General features: G+C 52.6%; 6 protein-coding genes across 6 annotated transcripts; 1 reads left to right on the top strand and 5 right to left on the bottom strand.

Moving 5' to 3' along the window:
* Nucleotides 1-963: 963 nt before the first annotated feature.
* On the bottom strand, nt 964-2,267 carry LAESUDRAFT_764479 (GroES-like protein; the record flags this gene model as incomplete). Its single annotated transcript, XM_040913441.1, has 5 exons — nt 964-1,107; nt 1,166-1,561; nt 1,615-1,821; nt 1,881-1,962; nt 2,014-2,267. 5 exons carry the CDS (start codon nt 2,265-2,267, stop codon nt 964-966), a joined length of 1,083 nt encoding a protein of 360 aa, XP_040758305.1.
* Nucleotides 2,268-2,978: 711 nt separating this feature from the next.
* LAESUDRAFT_732155 (GroES-like protein) lies at nt 2,979-4,348 on the bottom strand. Its single transcript, XM_040910184.1, has 5 exons — nt 4,075-4,348; nt 3,938-4,019; nt 3,683-3,878; nt 3,230-3,627; nt 2,979-3,170 (listed from the first exon to the last, which is right to left on the bottom strand). The coding sequence occupies exons 1-5, from the start codon at nt 4,326-4,328 to the stop codon at nt 3,057-3,059; spliced, it is 1,044 nt and encodes a 347-aa protein (XP_040758304.1). The 5' UTR covers nt 4,329-4,348; the 3' UTR covers nt 2,979-3,056.
* Nucleotides 4,349-5,549: 1,201 nt separating this feature from the next.
* LAESUDRAFT_732152 (GroES-like protein) lies at nt 5,550-6,921 on the bottom strand. Its single transcript, XM_040910183.1, has 5 exons — nt 6,643-6,921; nt 6,510-6,591; nt 6,253-6,448; nt 5,801-6,198; nt 5,550-5,741 (listed from the first exon to the last, which is right to left on the bottom strand). Exons 1-5 carry the CDS (start codon nt 6,894-6,896, stop codon nt 5,628-5,630), a joined length of 1,044 nt encoding a protein of 347 aa, XP_040758303.1. The 5' UTR covers nt 6,897-6,921; the 3' UTR covers nt 5,550-5,627.
* A 1,201-nt stretch (nt 6,922-8,122) lies between these two features.
* On the bottom strand, nt 8,123-9,413 carry LAESUDRAFT_732149 (GroES-like protein; the record flags this gene model as incomplete). Its single annotated transcript, XM_040910182.1, has 4 exons — nt 9,094-9,413; nt 8,753-8,948; nt 8,299-8,696; nt 8,123-8,239 (listed from the first exon to the last, which is right to left on the bottom strand). The coding sequence occupies exons 1-4, from the start codon at nt 9,394-9,396 to the stop codon at nt 8,123-8,125; spliced, it is 1,014 nt and encodes a 337-aa protein (XP_040758302.1). The 5' UTR covers nt 9,397-9,413.
* A 1,108-nt stretch (nt 9,414-10,521) lies between these two features.
* Nucleotides 10,522-12,099, bottom strand: LAESUDRAFT_732144 (GroES-like protein). Its single transcript, XM_040910181.1, has 5 exons — nt 11,626-12,099; nt 11,490-11,571; nt 11,235-11,430; nt 10,776-11,179; nt 10,522-10,716 (listed from the first exon to the last, which is right to left on the bottom strand). Exons 1-5 carry the CDS (start codon nt 11,877-11,879, stop codon nt 10,600-10,602), a joined length of 1,053 nt encoding a protein of 350 aa, XP_040758301.1. The 5' UTR covers nt 11,880-12,099; the 3' UTR covers nt 10,522-10,599.
* A 55-nt stretch (nt 12,100-12,154) lies between these two features.
* LAESUDRAFT_535024 (uncharacterized protein) lies at nt 12,155-12,576 on the top strand. The gene has a single exon (XM_040902849.1). The coding sequence runs from the start codon at nt 12,286-12,288 to the stop codon at nt 12,514-12,516; it is 231 nt and encodes a 76-aa protein (XP_040758300.1). The 5' UTR covers nt 12,155-12,285; the 3' UTR covers nt 12,517-12,576.
* Nucleotides 12,577-14,684: the final 2,108 nt, after the last annotated feature.

Genomic DNA, 14,684 nt, shown 5'->3' with positions numbered 1-14,684 from the left:
GAGGCGGCGGAGGAGGAATGAACAAGAACAAACAGGTGTAGTACACAACGAGAGCGATGACTGTGAAGGAAGGAGACACGACATAATCAGCGCTGCAGACATCGCCACAGAGGAGTGGACAAACGTACCGGTGAAGCAGATATCGAATGCATTAATAATACACCTGATGAATGACATGGAGAGCGACATGAAGATGTCCAGCACAGAGAAGACAGGAGATAGAAAGCAATGAGGCCTGAGGAGCCGGATATCGCGAATGAGGGCAAGTTGTGGAATGAAAACAATATTTCGTAGGAGGAAATATTCCGTATGAACCGTGCACAAAACGGGCCGAATCGCAACTTAGCGATCACGAAAGCACAGACCATCCCCGTACGTCAATAGCCAAATTTGTCATTTGGAACCTACTGCTCACTGTATGCAGATGCTTCTCTCATTTGACATCTACGCGTAGTCATGAATACCTATATGAATATGAAAGATTCTAGTACTGACACGATTTGTATCATTCTGTCGACGGCGTCAATGGGGTATCCCTGACCTCCTATCATCACGCCTCAAACCTTCCAGCCAGTGTACGGCATAACCAGTTGAACCCAATAACGGCGTCGTATAGTGGCTGTGATGAACACCTGCATGGTGCGAATATATGGCCGCTTCATAGAACTGGTGCATGTGTACTGACCAGACAGAGGTACGAGTCAAGGCAATCGTCGGACTGTCAGTGACGATCCACCACGGACAAACAATCTCGTATGTTGTCACAGCGTAAGTGGATATCCATTGAATATTGTACAGTGCGCTCTCGTGGATCAAGCGCAGCATTAATCATGTGCTATAGATCACATTAATCATGATTCATCCGTCATACTGGCCAGGCCACGCACGACGTCTGGACACGGGAATAGCGAATGAGCTGCATCGAGGTCGAGACATAACCTGACATCATGGTTATGTTGTGGATTACTTCCGGATCACCGCTGTTCCTCGGATCTTTGTTTCTTGAGGGAATGCAACCAGCTTGATGCCGCTAACGCCCTTTCTCAGTTCCTGCAATCCCGAGATGATGCCCTCCAACCCATTCGGCAACGCTTTGACGCGATTCGGCTGTTTCGTAGACAATGACGATCAGCTAGCACTCCGAACACTGCAGACAGGTACTCACCCGGATGACCTCCTTCGCTAGTAGTTCCGTGAGCTTTGAATACAAGCTAATACCCAATTCTCGACTCTCGGCCACATTCACGTTACCGTAAACTTCTTCAATTCGCCTCTCTGGAGTAATCTTCACAACCTCTTGATCCACTGCTGTTGGCAAGGTAGTTAGGAGACAGCCTCCGGGAGCGAGCAGACTGTATCCTAGAGTCTGTGTGCCTGTCTCCGAGACCGCGTCAAACACCACCTCGATCGGCTCTTCGGTGATGAGCCCTATCTCAGCAAGCGTAATACTTCTATGGAGATGGCGGTCGACGAGGTGTGTCGCGCCCCTGTCTTTGAGCCACCCGGTGTGCCATAGCGACGCAGTCGAGATGATAGGGGAGAAACCCGCGTATTTTGCCAGCTGTAGCGCTTCAGCCCTGATAGTCAGTGCGAGCAAGTCGGAGTAAACCTAACGTTTTGCACACCGTATTGACCCACAGAACTTGCCCCTCCGAGAATGACAATGGGTTTGCCTTTGTACTTCCCCTCTCCGCCCTCCTCCCATGGAGGATATAGCCCGACGCTCCCTGTCTTAGCCTTGCGATTGAACAGGCCAATTGCGGCCGTAGCCAGACCCAGCGGAACCGTAGCTGCTTGACCGAACGACACATTATCCGGTATCTGTTGCGGAACGAGGCACTGTGAATACTGCAATGGCATCGCAGATAATAATCGCTTACTTTAGCCGTGACGACTGCATTGGTCAAAGTATATTGCTGGAAGCTGCATTGCTCGTTGTCACCATACAACCCCTGAGAAAGACTACGCGCATCGTGAGCCAGAAATTCGCAGCGCATATAGCCAATCACGCACACTCTGTCTCCTTTGACAAACCCCGTCACACCCTCGCCCAATTCCTCCACCGTTCCTGCGATGTCCGTGCCGAGGACCGCAGGGAAGTCATCAATGAAGATCTCATATGCTTGAATCTTCCAATCGACAGGATTGAGCGCCGTTGCCTCAATCTTGACCAGGAGCTGTCCACGACCGGGCTTCGGTATGGGCGCGGTCCCTATCGCAAAGGGGCCTCGTCTGGACGTGAGGAAGAGTGCCTTCTGTTCTGACATGATGGTTGCGTTTCGCGATGAAGATGCTGTGGAAAGGGGGGTATATGTTCGGGGAGACCTTATATGCGATGGCCCATAGCTCGCTGTGGACCGTGCTGGGGCATATCCAGCCAGGGGGAATGCAGCCGTACAGCATCGCACTGACGCTATATGACATTTGTCCGCCGGTGCGGGCGAATTGAAAGCGGAGTTCCAGCTCCCCTGTCGGGTGCTAGATTGCAGGCTTGGTACGTCTTGGTCGGCCGCAGCGGTCTAGCCTGGCGAACTCATGCGCTCCTCCCGGGTGGATAGAACGATCTGGAACCGCGCACGATCTTGCCTCCGCCTCATCTGCACCTCAACGGCTCCACCTCCAGGGAAGATCGTTGTATAAAGGATTCGGCATACTTCGGACAGAGAGTTGTGGCAGTTGTGCACGAGCAAGCGAGTGCTGTCTACTTGTTGCAAGGAACGTTGAAAGATTTGCAGAAACGGATTAACTCCAGAGAGAGGGGGCTGTGGATCGGGATCCAGAGGCTCAAAGTCGTCGTAGTTGACGACACTGCCCAATGATTAATGAGCGCTGAGCGCCGTTCATCCAGGCTGGCCACCTGCCGGCAGCAATTCTGGTAATGTGTGGCCAAATCAATCAGAGCTAATGTGCTAGACATGGGTTCATTTGACATCAAGAACGCTAAAATATAAGGCTCGAAGGACTTGACTGCTTCCTATGCTCGCGCTACATGTACAACTAATAGTCGGAAACAAAATATTCGCATGGTCTTCTCCGAATACAGGTTCTTTCTCGTTTTACGATTTCTGGGGATGTGCGACTAACTTCACGTTGCTCACCCCCTTCTTCAGTTCTTCCAGTCCGCCGATAATGCCCTCTAGACCGTTTGGCAGGACTTTGACACGGTTCGGCTACACAATCACAGTCAGTCGAGGTGTTGAATGAATGGCCAAACACGCTCTGCGCTTACCCTGACAACGCGCTTTTCCAGGAGTGCCGTCAGCTTCGAGTACAAACTCGCACCAAATGGCCGGTTATGAGATAGGTTTACGTTTCCGTGGACGTGCTCGATCCGCTTGCTCGGGCTCAGCTTCGCCTTGTCAACCGCTTCGTTGAGCGTGATGAGGAGGACGCCTCCTGGTGCCAGGAGATCGTATCCTAGGTTCTGCGTGTTGGGCTCGGAGATCGCGTCGTAAACGACCTCGATCGGCTCAGAAGCGATCCGCGACACCTCCGCGAACGCCGCCTGCGAGTCGAGGTGGCGATCGACAACGTGAGTCGCGCCGATCTCTTTCAGCCACTCCGTGTTCTGCAGAGAGGCGGTCGTGATGATGGGAGAGAAGCCTGCATACTTGGCTAGCTGGATGGCTGCAGTCCGACGTAAGTCCCGGATACCCCTGAAAAGCGATGGATTCACGCGTACCATACTGGCCAACTGAACTCGAGCCGCCCAGAACGACGATGGGCTTGCCGCTGTACTTTCCTTCGCCGCCCTCTTCCCAGGGAGGATACAAGCCAACGCTTCCACTTTTCGCATTGTGTTGGAACAAGCCGACGGCGGCGGTTGCTAAGCCGAGAGGAATGGTAGATGCCTGCTCAAGCGACACGTTGCTCGGTACCTGGCAAAGACATCAACTCTGTTCAGTATATGGTCAGCAGGCGGCAATGAAGCGCGCACCTTAGCTGTAACTTCAGCGTTTATCAGAGCAAACTGCTTGAATGAGGCGCGCTCGCTGTCACCAATCGTTCCCTGAGACAACCTGTGGGCCGCTAATCAGCTAGTGTGTTTCACGAACTATACAGCGAGAGACATACACTCTGTCGCCTTTGACAAAGCCGGTCACACCTTCGCCCAGCTCCTCCACCGTGCCCGCAATGTCACCGCCGAGCACAGCCGGAAAATTCTCGATACGGAATCCGTATGCTTGGATTTTCCAATCTACTGGATTAAGTGCAGTGGCCTGAATTCTGACAAGGATTTCTCCTGGGCCAGGCTTCGGTATGGGTACTGTCCCAACGGCAAACGGGCCTTGCTTGGATGTGAGGAGAAGGGCTTTCTGCTGTGCCATTGTGTATGAGCTTCGCGAAATCGAGAGGACAAAGAGAGGCTCCTACGCAGGGTCTATTTCTGTTGTGGGACCTATCCGCCTTTCCGTGAGTTTGCTTACGCGTTCATCTAGGATGACAAGATGATCGACATGCAGCGCCGTACTGACGCCATACGACATCTCGGGCAACTCGATACGTTTTCCGATTGCGTGGCCTCTCGACTCATTAGAGTAAGTGCCTTTGTCCGTCCCAGCGGCAAAGTCTCGTGTTGTTTCGCACCGTCATTCTGTAAGAACCTGTGTCATGCGCTCCTTATCCTCCCAACTACGCATTATCTCAATCAGGATCTGCATCATCCTCCTTCTCCGAGCTATGACTCAGCAACAGCATTGGGCGGACGCAAGAGAACTACAGGATTGCTCTATCGCATTCCGCGATGCAGTTGACAGCGAGGACGAGTGGCTGATATTTGAATGATGTTGCACCACTTGGCGTGGCAGGTATATGCTAGCAGACATACGTTGAGGAGCGATGGATCATCGTATAGGTCTACCAATGGCGCTGGCGGTATATGCGCCAACTGGAAGCCTGTGACCCGGGTTTTAGCGCGGCATGCTGCGTTAGCAGATGTATATTCGATTACCAGCTGCTGAGCGTAGGCTACGAGATTGAACGCTTGAAGTCGTGCTGCGCCTCGTATTCCTGATCTTTTCCTTAGAGGTATCACGAGGCCACCTGCAAGTCAGGATTGTGCTACTATTGTTATCAGCGGCTACATTGTGCTATATCGCACTATCATATAGCGAATTTAGCACAATCAAGCTTGCAGATGACCGATAACCTAGAGCGCGACGTGTGTCGTGAGCAAGTATTTTAGTACAGTCTATACTTACCATCGCATACATCTTGCATCTACATCTGACGGGGAAGCGCGGGGCAGTTGGTGGACGGCAAGGGCATCAACATCAGCCACAAGCGCGTCAGGGTACTCACGTGGAACAGTGTTAGGCTAAGTTGCAAGTATTTGTCGCATGTGTAAGAAATCAGTCGACATTCACACACAATTTCCCACATTGATAAAATCGCATCATGTCTGCCGTGAGAGGCTCAAATGTCGGGCAGACCATTTTGGAATTCTGGTAATGTGTGGTTTAACCCATCACTAGACGTAGTACTTCCAGGTTCCAAATGACATGAAGAACGTTCTAAAATAAGACACAAAGGACTTCACTGCTTCCGATGCTCGCGCTACAAGTACAACTAATAGTCGGAAACAAAATATACGCATGATCTTCTCCGAATGCAAGCTCTTTCTGATTTTACGATTCCTGGGGATGTGCGACTAACTTCACGTTGCTAACCCCCTCCTTCAGTTCCTCCAGTCCACCGATTATGCCCTCTAGACCGTTTGGCAGGACTTTGACACGGTTCGGCTACACAATCATAGTCAGTCAACGTGTAAGATGAACGAGCAAACACGCTCTGCACTTACCCTGATAACGCGCTTTTCCAGGAGTACCGTCAGCTTCGAGTACAAACTCGCACCAAATGGCCGGTTCTGAGGTATGTTTACATTTCCATAGACGTGCTCGATCCGCTTGCTCGGGCTCAGCTTCTCCTTGTCAACCGCTTCGTCGAGCGTGATGAGGAGGACGCCCCCCGGTGCCAGAAGATCGTATCCTAGGTTCTGCGTGTCGGGCTCCGCGATCGCATCGTAAACGACCTCGATCGGCGCAGAAGTAATGCGCGACACCTCTGCGAATGCCGCCTGAGAGTCGAGGTGACGGTCGACAACGTGAGTCGCGCCGATGTCTCTCAGCCACTCTGCGTTCTGCAGAGAGGCGGTCGTGATGATGGGAGAGAAGCCGGCATACTTGGCTAGCTGGATGGCTGCAGTCCGACGTAAGTCCGGATTCTCTTCAAAGGCGATGGATTCACGCATACCATACTGGCCAACAGAACTCGAGCCACCCAGAACGACGATGGGCTTGTCGCTGTACTTTCCTTCACCGCCCTCTTCCCAGGGAGGATACAAGCCAACGCTTCCACTTTGAGCGGTGTGCTGGAACAAGCCGATGGCGGCGGTTGCTAAGCCGAGAGGGATGGTGGATGCCTCCTCAAGCGACACATTGCTCGGCACCTGCCAAAGAGAATTGCACTCTATTCAGTAAAAGACCAGCAGGTGACCAGGAATCGCGCACCTTAGCGGTAACGTCAGCGTTGACCAGAGCGAACTGCTGGAATGAGGAGCGCTCGCTGTCCCCAAACGTTCCCTGAGACAGACTGTGTATGCCAATCAGCTGGTGTTTTTTAACTACACAGCGGGGGACATACACTCTGTCACCTTTGACGAAGTCAATCACACCTTCTCCCAGCTCCTCCACTGTACCCGCAATGTCGGCACCGAGCACAGCTGGGAATTTCTCGATACCAAATCCGTATGCTTGGATTTTCCAATCGACTGGATTAAGTGCAGTGGCCTGAATGCTGACCAGGATTTCTCCTCGGCCAGGCTTCGGTATGGGTACTGTCCCAACGGCAAACGGGCCCTGCTTGGATGTGAGGAGAAGGGCTTTCTGCTGTGCCATCGTGTATGAGCTTTGCGAAACGAGAGGATGAAGAGACGCACCTGCGCAGTGTCTATTTATGCTGTGGGACCTATCCGCCTTTCCGTGAGTTTGCTTACACATTCATCTATGATGACAAGATGATCGACATCCAGCGCCGTACTGACGTCATACGACATCTCGGGTATGTAGTTAACTGAATATGTTCTCCGATTGCGCGACCTCTGGGCTCATTAGAATAAGTGCCTTTGTACATCCCAGCGGTAAAGTCTCGTGTCCTTTCGCATCGTTCTTTTGTGAGGAGGATGGAAGCATCTGGAGTCATCAACTTGCGTCATGCGCCCCTTATCCTCTCAACTACGCGTTATTTCAATCATGATCCACGTCATTCTCCGTTCTCCCTTCCCCGGGCTATGACTCAGCAACAGCGGCGGGCGGACGCAAGAGAACCACAGGATTGCTCTATCGCATTCCACGATGTAGTTGACAGCGGGGACGAGTAGCGGATATTTCGATGGTGTTGCACCACAGTTGAGCGTGACAAGAATATGCTAGCAGACGTTGAATCGGGATACATCGTTGTATAGATCAAACATCGTTGAACCTGCCAGCGTTTGGCGCTGGTGGTATCCATTTCCCTGTGGCCCCGCGCGGCACATTGCGCTTGCCAGCTACGAGATTGAAAGCTTGTAGTCATGCTATTCCTCACATTCCTGTACTTTTCCTCAGAGGCATCACGAGTCATCTGCAAGTCAGGATTGCACTCTTATTGTTACCAGTCGCTATACTGTGTTGCGTCGCGCTATATAGTGAATTTAAGCACAATCAAGCTTGCAGATAGAGGTCAATATTAATCTGGAGCACGGCGTGTGTCGTGAGTAAACGTTGTAGTATAGACTATACTTATCATCGCATGCATCGTCGAGGGAAGCGGGTGGCCATTGTGGGCTAAGCCACTCACGATGCAAAATGGTGAGCTCACGCAAGACACCTGCCTTGATCGTTGAACGAGTATCAGAAAACGGATCAACTCCAGAGCGACGGGGATTGGCTCGAATGTCGCGCAGACCATTTTGGAAAATTCTAATAATGCGTGGCCAAATCCATCAATAAACGTAGTACTGCTAGGCTCCAAATGACATGAAGGACGTTATGGAATAAGGCTCGAAGCTCGAGGGACTTCGCTGCTTCCGATAGCTCACGCTACATGTACAACTAATAGTCGGAAACCAAATACATGCATGATTTTACACTTCCTCCTGGGGATGTGCGACTAGCTTTACGTTGCTCACCCCCTCCTTCAGCTCTTCCAGTCCACCGATAATGCCATCTAGACCATTTGGCAGGACTTTGACGCGGTTCGGCTACACAATCATAGTCAGTCAATGCGTACGATGAATGGTCAAACATGCTTTGCACTTACCTTGATAGTCCGATTTTCCAGGAGTACCGTCAGCTTCGAGCACAAAGTCGCACCAAATGCCCGATTCTGAGGTATGTCTAAGACTCCGTAGACGTGCTCGATCCGCTTGCTCGGGCTCAACTTCGCCTTGTCAACCGATTCGCTCAACACAATGAGGAGGACACCTCCCGGTGCCAGGAAATCGTATCCTAGGTTCTGCGTGCCGGGCTCTCCGATTGCGTCGTAAACGACCTCGATCGGCGCAGAAGTGATCCGCGATACCTCCGCGAACGCCGCCTGAGAGTCGAGGTGGCGGTCGACAACGTGAGTCGCGCCAATTTCTTTCAGCCACTCCGCGTTCTGCAGAGAGGCGGTCGTGACGATGGGAGAGAAGCCGGCATACTTGGCTAGCTGGATGGCTGCAGTCCGACGTGAGTCCCGGATACCCCTGAGAAGCCGATGGATTCATGCGTACCGAACTGGCCAACAGAGCTCGAGCCGCCCAGAACGACGATGGGCTTGCCGCTGTACTTCCCTTCGCCGCCCTCTTCCCAGGGAGGATACAAGCCAACGCTTCCACTTTTGGCATTGTGTTGGAAGAGGCCGATGGCGGCGGTTGCTAAAGCGGCAGGGATAGTAGATGCCTCCTCAAGCGACACAGTGCTCGGCACCTGCCAAAGAGACCAAGTCTGCTCATTATAAAGTCAGCAGGTGGCGAGGAATCGCGCACCTTAGCGGTGAGGTCAGCCTTTATCAGAGCGAACTGCTGGAATGAGGAGCGCTCGCTGTCCCCAATCGTTCCCTCAGACAGGCTACATATCGAATCAGCCAGTGTTCTTGACGAGACACAGAGCGAAGGACATGCACTCTGTCGCCGTTGACGAAGCCGGTCACACCTTCTCCCAGCTCCTCAACCGTACCCGCAATGTCGGTGCCAAGCACAGCCGGAAACTTGTCGATAAAGATTCCATATGCCTGGATTTTCCAATCGACTGGATTAAGTGCCGTCGCCTGAATTCTGACCAGGATTTCTCCTCGGCCAGGCTTCGGTATGGGGACTGTCCCAACGGCAAATGGGCCCTGCTTGGACGCGAGGAGAAGGGCTTTCTGCTGTGCCATCGTGTATGAGCTATGCGGAGTCAAGAGAATGAAGAGAGGTAAGCATGCAGGGTCTATTTATGTGGTTGAGCCTATGCGTCTTTCCGTAAGGTTTGCTCACACTGTCATCCTAGGATGACACACGACAGCATTGATAATCAGCGCCATATTGACGCCATGCGTCTTCTCGGCAGCGATATACGTTCTCCGATTTCGTGATGTGCCTTTGTACGTTCCAGCGGTAAAGTCTCGTGTTGTTTCGCATCGTCGTTCTGCGAGGAGGATGGAAGGATCTGGAGCCACGAACCCCTGTCACGCGCGTTATCCCAATCAGGATCCACATCGTTCCCCGTTCCCCTTCTCCTAGCCATGACTCAGCAACAGCGGCGAGCGGACGCACGAGAATCGGACTTGCTCTATCGCATTCCGCGATGCAATTGACAGCGGGGACGAGTGGCGGATATTGGAATGGCGTTGCACCACTACAGGTATATGCTAGCAGACATTGAAACGCGATAACTCGTCGTATATCAGATCAAAGTCGATCGAGCCTGCCAGGAGCGTTTGGCGCTGGCGGTCACATGTACGCCCAATGGAAACCTGTGGCCCCGCGCAGTACACTACACCAGCAGATTTACACTTGATTACCTGCAGCTGAGTGCAAGCTACGAGATTAAAAGCCTGTAGTCATGCTGTGCCTGGTGTTCCTGAACTTTTCCTTAGAGATATCACGAGGACAACATTGACCTGGAGCAGGATTTGTGTCGCGATTAGGGCAGTTGGTCGGACGTTCCAGGACAGGCATCAAGCGCGTCGGCGGCGCGCCGCGACTATGTGCGATCACGTGAAACAATTGTGGGCTAAGCCACTAGTAATGCAAAACGCAAGACCGTATCTGCCTACTGTCTCAGCCGCGTTCTTGAGACTCTTGAAGCGGCTTTGCGCTGCATGATCTGCTGTTGCAAAGAGCGCTAAAGGAGTATCAGAAAACGGATCAGCTCCACTGGCAGAGCGGGTTGATCCAGAGTAGAGGAGCCTCCCGACACTACCCAACGAGCGCTGAGCATCGGTCATCCAGGCTGGGGGCACTTACCGGAATATCATGAAGAACGTTATAAAATAAGGCTCGAAGGACTTCGCTGCTTCGGATAGCCCGCGCTACATGTATAACTAATAGTCGGAAACCAAATACACGCATGATCTTCTCCGAATGCATTGCTGATTTTATGATTCCTCCTGAGGATGTGCGACTAGTTTCATGTTGCTCACCCCCTTCTTCAGTTCTTCCAGTCCGCCGATAATGCCCTCTAGACCACCTGGCACGACCTTGAAGCGGTTCGACTACACAATAATAGTCAGTCAACGTTTGAAATGAATGGTTAAACACGCTCTGCACTTACTCTGATAATGCGCTTTTCCAGGAGTGGCGTCAACTTCGAAAACAAGCTCACCGCAAGTTCCCGGTTCTGGGGGACGTGTATGTTGCCGTAGACTTGCTCGATCCGCTTGCCATTGCTCTGGCTCAGTCTCGCCTCGTCAACCGCTGGATTGCCCGTGATGAGCAGGACGCCCCCAGGTGCCAGCATATCGTATGCTAAGTTTTGCGTGTCGGGCTCGGAGACCGCATCAAAAATGACCTCGACCGGTCCAGCGCTCATCCGCTTCATCTCCCCTCGCACCACCTCAGGGGCGAGGCGACGGTTGACAACGTGAGTCGCGCCGAGCGTTCTAAGCCAGTCCGTATGATGGACAGCAGAGGTCGCCATGATACGAGAGAAGCCGGCAAACTTGGCTAGCTGTATGGCTGCAGTCCGACGTAAGTCCCGAATACCCTGAGAAGGCGATAAATTCACGCATACCAAACTGGCCGACAGAGCTCGAGCCGCCCATAATGATGATGGGTCTGCCGGCGTACCTGCCTTCGCCACCCTCTTCCCAGGGAGGATACAAGCCAACGCTTCCACTTTTGGCGGTATAGTGGAACAAGCCGATAGCAGCAGTCGACAAGCCGAGAGGGATGGTAGCTAATTGCTCTATCAACATGTTCTTCGGTACCTAGCAAAGAGACCAATTCTGCTCAGTATAAGACCAGCAGGTGGCGAGGAATCGCGCACTTTGGCGGTAAGGTCAGCACTTATCAGAGCGAACTGCTGGAATGCGGAACGCTCGTTGTCCCCAAGCGTTCCCTGAGACAGGCTGTGTATGCCAATCAGCTGGTGTTTTTCACGAGTTACACAGCGGGGGACATACACTCTGTCGCCTTGGGCAAAGCCGGTAACACCTTCGCCGAGCTCCTCCACCGTGCCCGCAATGTCAAGGCCCAGCACAGCCGGAAACTTCTCAATAAAGACTCCGTATGTTTGGATTTTCCAATCGACTGGATTCAGTCCCGTGGCATCAACTCTGACCAGGATTTCTCCTGGGCCAGGCTTCGGTATGGGTACTGTCCCAACGGCAAACGGGCCCTGCTTGGACATGAGGAGAAGAGCCTTCTGCTGTGCCATTGTGTGTGAACTATGGGGAGTCGAGAGGATGAGGAGAGGTACGCATGCATGGTCCATTTATGCGGTCGGACCTGTGCGTCTTTTCGTAGGTTTGCTCACACATTCATCCTAGGATGGCACACAGCAGCATTGATAATCAGTGCCGTATTGACGCCAGGCGTCTTCTCCGCAGCGATGTACATTCTTCGATTTCGTGAGCTGTGGGCTCATTAGAGTGAGCGTCTTTGTACGTCCCAGCGGTAAAGTCGCGCGTGGTTCCGAATCGTCGTTCTGTGAGGAGGATGGAAGGATCTGGAGCCACGCACCTGTGGTGCACCTGTGTCACGCGCCGCTGATCTTCCAACTACACTCCATTTGACCATAAACCACACAATGCCTCGTTTTCCTTCTCCAACTATGTTTCGCAATGAGGGACCATACAGTTGCCCGTCCCCTTCTCCAACTACGCCTCTCCCAATCAGGAGCCACACAATCTCCGTTGCCCTTCTTCGAGCTCAGCAACAGCGGTGGGGCGGGCGTAACAGAATCACAGACTTGCTCAGTTGCTCTATCGTATTTCGCGATGCAATTGACAGCGAGGACTAGCGACGCCTACCTGAGTGGTGTTGCATCACAAGGTTTGACAGGCGTACGCTAGAAGCTTTGAGTCTGGATTGTCGTATAGATATTTCCAAGTCATTATCAAAATCGATCAAGCTTATTCGCCGTTTGGCGCTGGCGGCAAGCACGTGGACACCGCCTGCAAACATGCGGCCTCCGCGCGGCACAGCTGTGCACTAGCAGATGCATATCCGGATACTGGTGTCCGAAAAACTGAGCTCCAACCACAGAATCCAAATATACAATGCAAGTACTCATGCTGCGCCTCGTATTCCAGCACTTCTCCTTCGAAATATCGCGAGGATAATGCTGTCCTGGAGCACGGCACGGGTTGTAGGTACATGCTACAGTACAGCTTAGGCTTAGTATCGCATGTATCTTGCATTTACAACTGGAATGGAAGCGCGCCGGGGCAGTTGCGATCGTCTACAGCAATGCATGCATCGACATCAGCCACAAGCGCGTCAGCGACGTGCCATGTCTTTGCGCGATCACGTGAGCCTCCGCCCGCCCTAAAGCACCCCACCCTTGCACTTCAACCCCTGGCCCCGCCCCATCTTCTTCATGAACTTCTGCACATCCTCACATACTCAATGGGTCTCTCCCGATTTTTTTTGGGCCTAGAGTACTGTCGGCAGTATATTTTTAGAAAAAGAACAGTACGATCACGTGACACAACGTTGCCGCCCAATTTTGTGGCTAGCCCGAGCTAGCCACCCCGCTGGCCGGTCAAGCTCAGCACAGTACGACACGCAAAAACGTGAAACTCACGCAAGATATCTACCTCAATACTTTTCTTATGTTTCTCTTTCTTCAGACGACTGCACTGGATGAGCTGTTTCTTAGAAGACTCACTTCGATCGGCGCGATGCTGTCTCATGCCAACTCGCTGTGCTCTCGAATGCATATTGAGAGAACGATCCTACTCGAGGGATGCAGGCGTTGCTTCCCTGCTCAAACGTCCTAGCATTGTCTCTTCTCTAAGCTTCTGGGGAGGGAAGGAGGGGTTCATGACCGCCTACACTATGACTTACGTAGGCGTGGCAACCTTTCTGTCAATATAAACCTGGGATGGTGTGGGTGGCATAGGTGAGCGCTGCTGTATTGCATGAATGCACGATCACATACCTAATCCACGTTCGACGCTGGTCTCGAGGGCGCTGTCATGACTATTGTGCATGAGGTATAACACCCGAAGTATCCAACGCAGACGTTCTGCAGGATTACACAGCGGTGAGTTCGTGTGCTGCCCATGTCCTGACTGGACTAGCCATAGACGACGTGAGCACCGCAGGTTGTAGGTGTTAGCCATGGTATCCTCAAACCAGCTGGTGTCACCAGGTGCGCATTTGATCTACTGAAAGAGTGAGTCTGCTATGTCCTTCGTTATGAGGATCGAGGAGGGGCCAGTCGTACCTTGGAATCGACTAGTTCATTACGTCCAGGAGACGTTTAGCTCGATTCCATCGGTCCTGGGTCTTGATCGCGCGTAGAGGTTGCAGAGTATGCCCGTCTGCGCCTGCAAGAAAAGGGCGGTATTGTAACGGAGCGGTATTGAACATGACCGGTATCGTCTGTGCTGGCCATCATCTTGCGTAACGCCGTGCTGTCGATATTAACGATTAGTCGTGGTCTTGATGGACAGTCCCTCAGTGGACTCACAAATACAGGTATCCTGGATCGTGTGCGCCACTTGGGCAGTGTGGCACAGGCCATGGAATTTTCAAGACACCATATAGTTGCGGCGCATCTTGTGGCAGCCTCGCTAACACATTTGTGAGAAGATTATAGACGTACCGTCGCGGCGTGCCGCGCTGTTTGTGGGCGAGCCGTAAGTAGTCATGCACACGTTTTGCGTAACATTTAGCAGAGGTGCCAAATCTTGCGCAGAACAAGTGCGGGACCGGTGCGGTTGTGGACAGCTGAGCATGCGCCTTCAAAGTCGGGGAATGAGCAGATGGATGGGTGGGCCTGGTCGCAGCGTTTTAATAGCGCGCTATGGATGCCCTTGGGGCGGAGGGACGTCCGTACATCCGGCCTCCGACTCGTGTCGTAGGGAGGCGGTCGGCTGGCATACGAGGCCCAATGACTAACAACCTGTACTAGACGGCAATGCATTGTCCTTCAGCGGTGCGGAGAACACGTCGCATAGGCGGAGTCACGGCCATCAAAGAAAAATAATTGGCACATACAGCCCTTCACCCG

The sequence above is a fragment of the Laetiporus sulphureus genome (assembly GCF_001632365.1).
Source record: "Laetiporus sulphureus 93-53 unplaced genomic scaffold LAESUscaffold_78, whole genome shotgun sequence".
Lineage (NCBI taxonomy): Eukaryota > Fungi > Basidiomycota > Agaricomycetes > Polyporales > Laetiporaceae > Laetiporus > Laetiporus sulphureus.
This window is presented reverse-complemented; position numbering and strand designations above follow the sequence as displayed.

Bases quoted from the DNA above. Each gene is read 5' to 3' on its own strand.
- LAESUDRAFT_732155 (XM_040910184.1), bottom strand. From the start codon at position 4,328: ATGGCACAGCAGAAAGCCCTTCTCCTCACATCCAAGCAAGGCCCGTTT. The intron at 4,020-4,074 runs GTATGTCTCTCG...AGCGGCCCACAG, and splicing joins TTTGTCAAAGGCGACAGAGT to GTTGTCTCAGGGAACGATTG. The intron at 3,171-3,229 runs GTAAGCGCAGAG...GTGATTGTGTAG, and splicing joins TGGAAAAGCGCGTTGTCAGG to CCGAACCGTGTCAAAGTCCT.
- LAESUDRAFT_732152 (XM_040910183.1), bottom strand. From the start codon at position 6,896: ATGGCACAGCAGAAAGCCCTTCTCCTCACATCCAAGCAGGGCCCGTTT. The intron at 6,199-6,252 runs GTATGCGTGAAT...GTCGGACTGCAG, and splicing joins GAGTTCTGTTGGCCAGTATG to CCATCCAGCTAGCCAAGTAT. The intron at 5,742-5,800 runs GTAAGTGCAGAG...ATGATTGTGTAG, and splicing joins TGGAAAAGCGCGTTATCAGG to CCGAACCGTGTCAAAGTCCT.
- LAESUDRAFT_732144 (XM_040910181.1), bottom strand. From the start codon at position 11,879: ATGGCACAGCAGAAGGCTCTTCTCCTCATGTCCAAGCAGGGCCCGTTT. The intron at 11,431-11,489 runs GTGCGCGATTCC...TCTCTTTGCTAG, and splicing joins GTGCTGACCTTACCGCCAAA to GTACCGAAGAACATGTTGAT. The intron at 11,180-11,234 runs GTATGCGTGAAT...GTCGGACTGCAG, and splicing joins GAGCTCTGTCGGCCAGTTTG to CCATACAGCTAGCCAAGTTT.
- LAESUDRAFT_535024 (XM_040902849.1), top strand. From the start codon at position 12,286: ATGAGGGACCATACAGTTGCCCGTCCCCTTCTCCAACTACGCCTCTCC.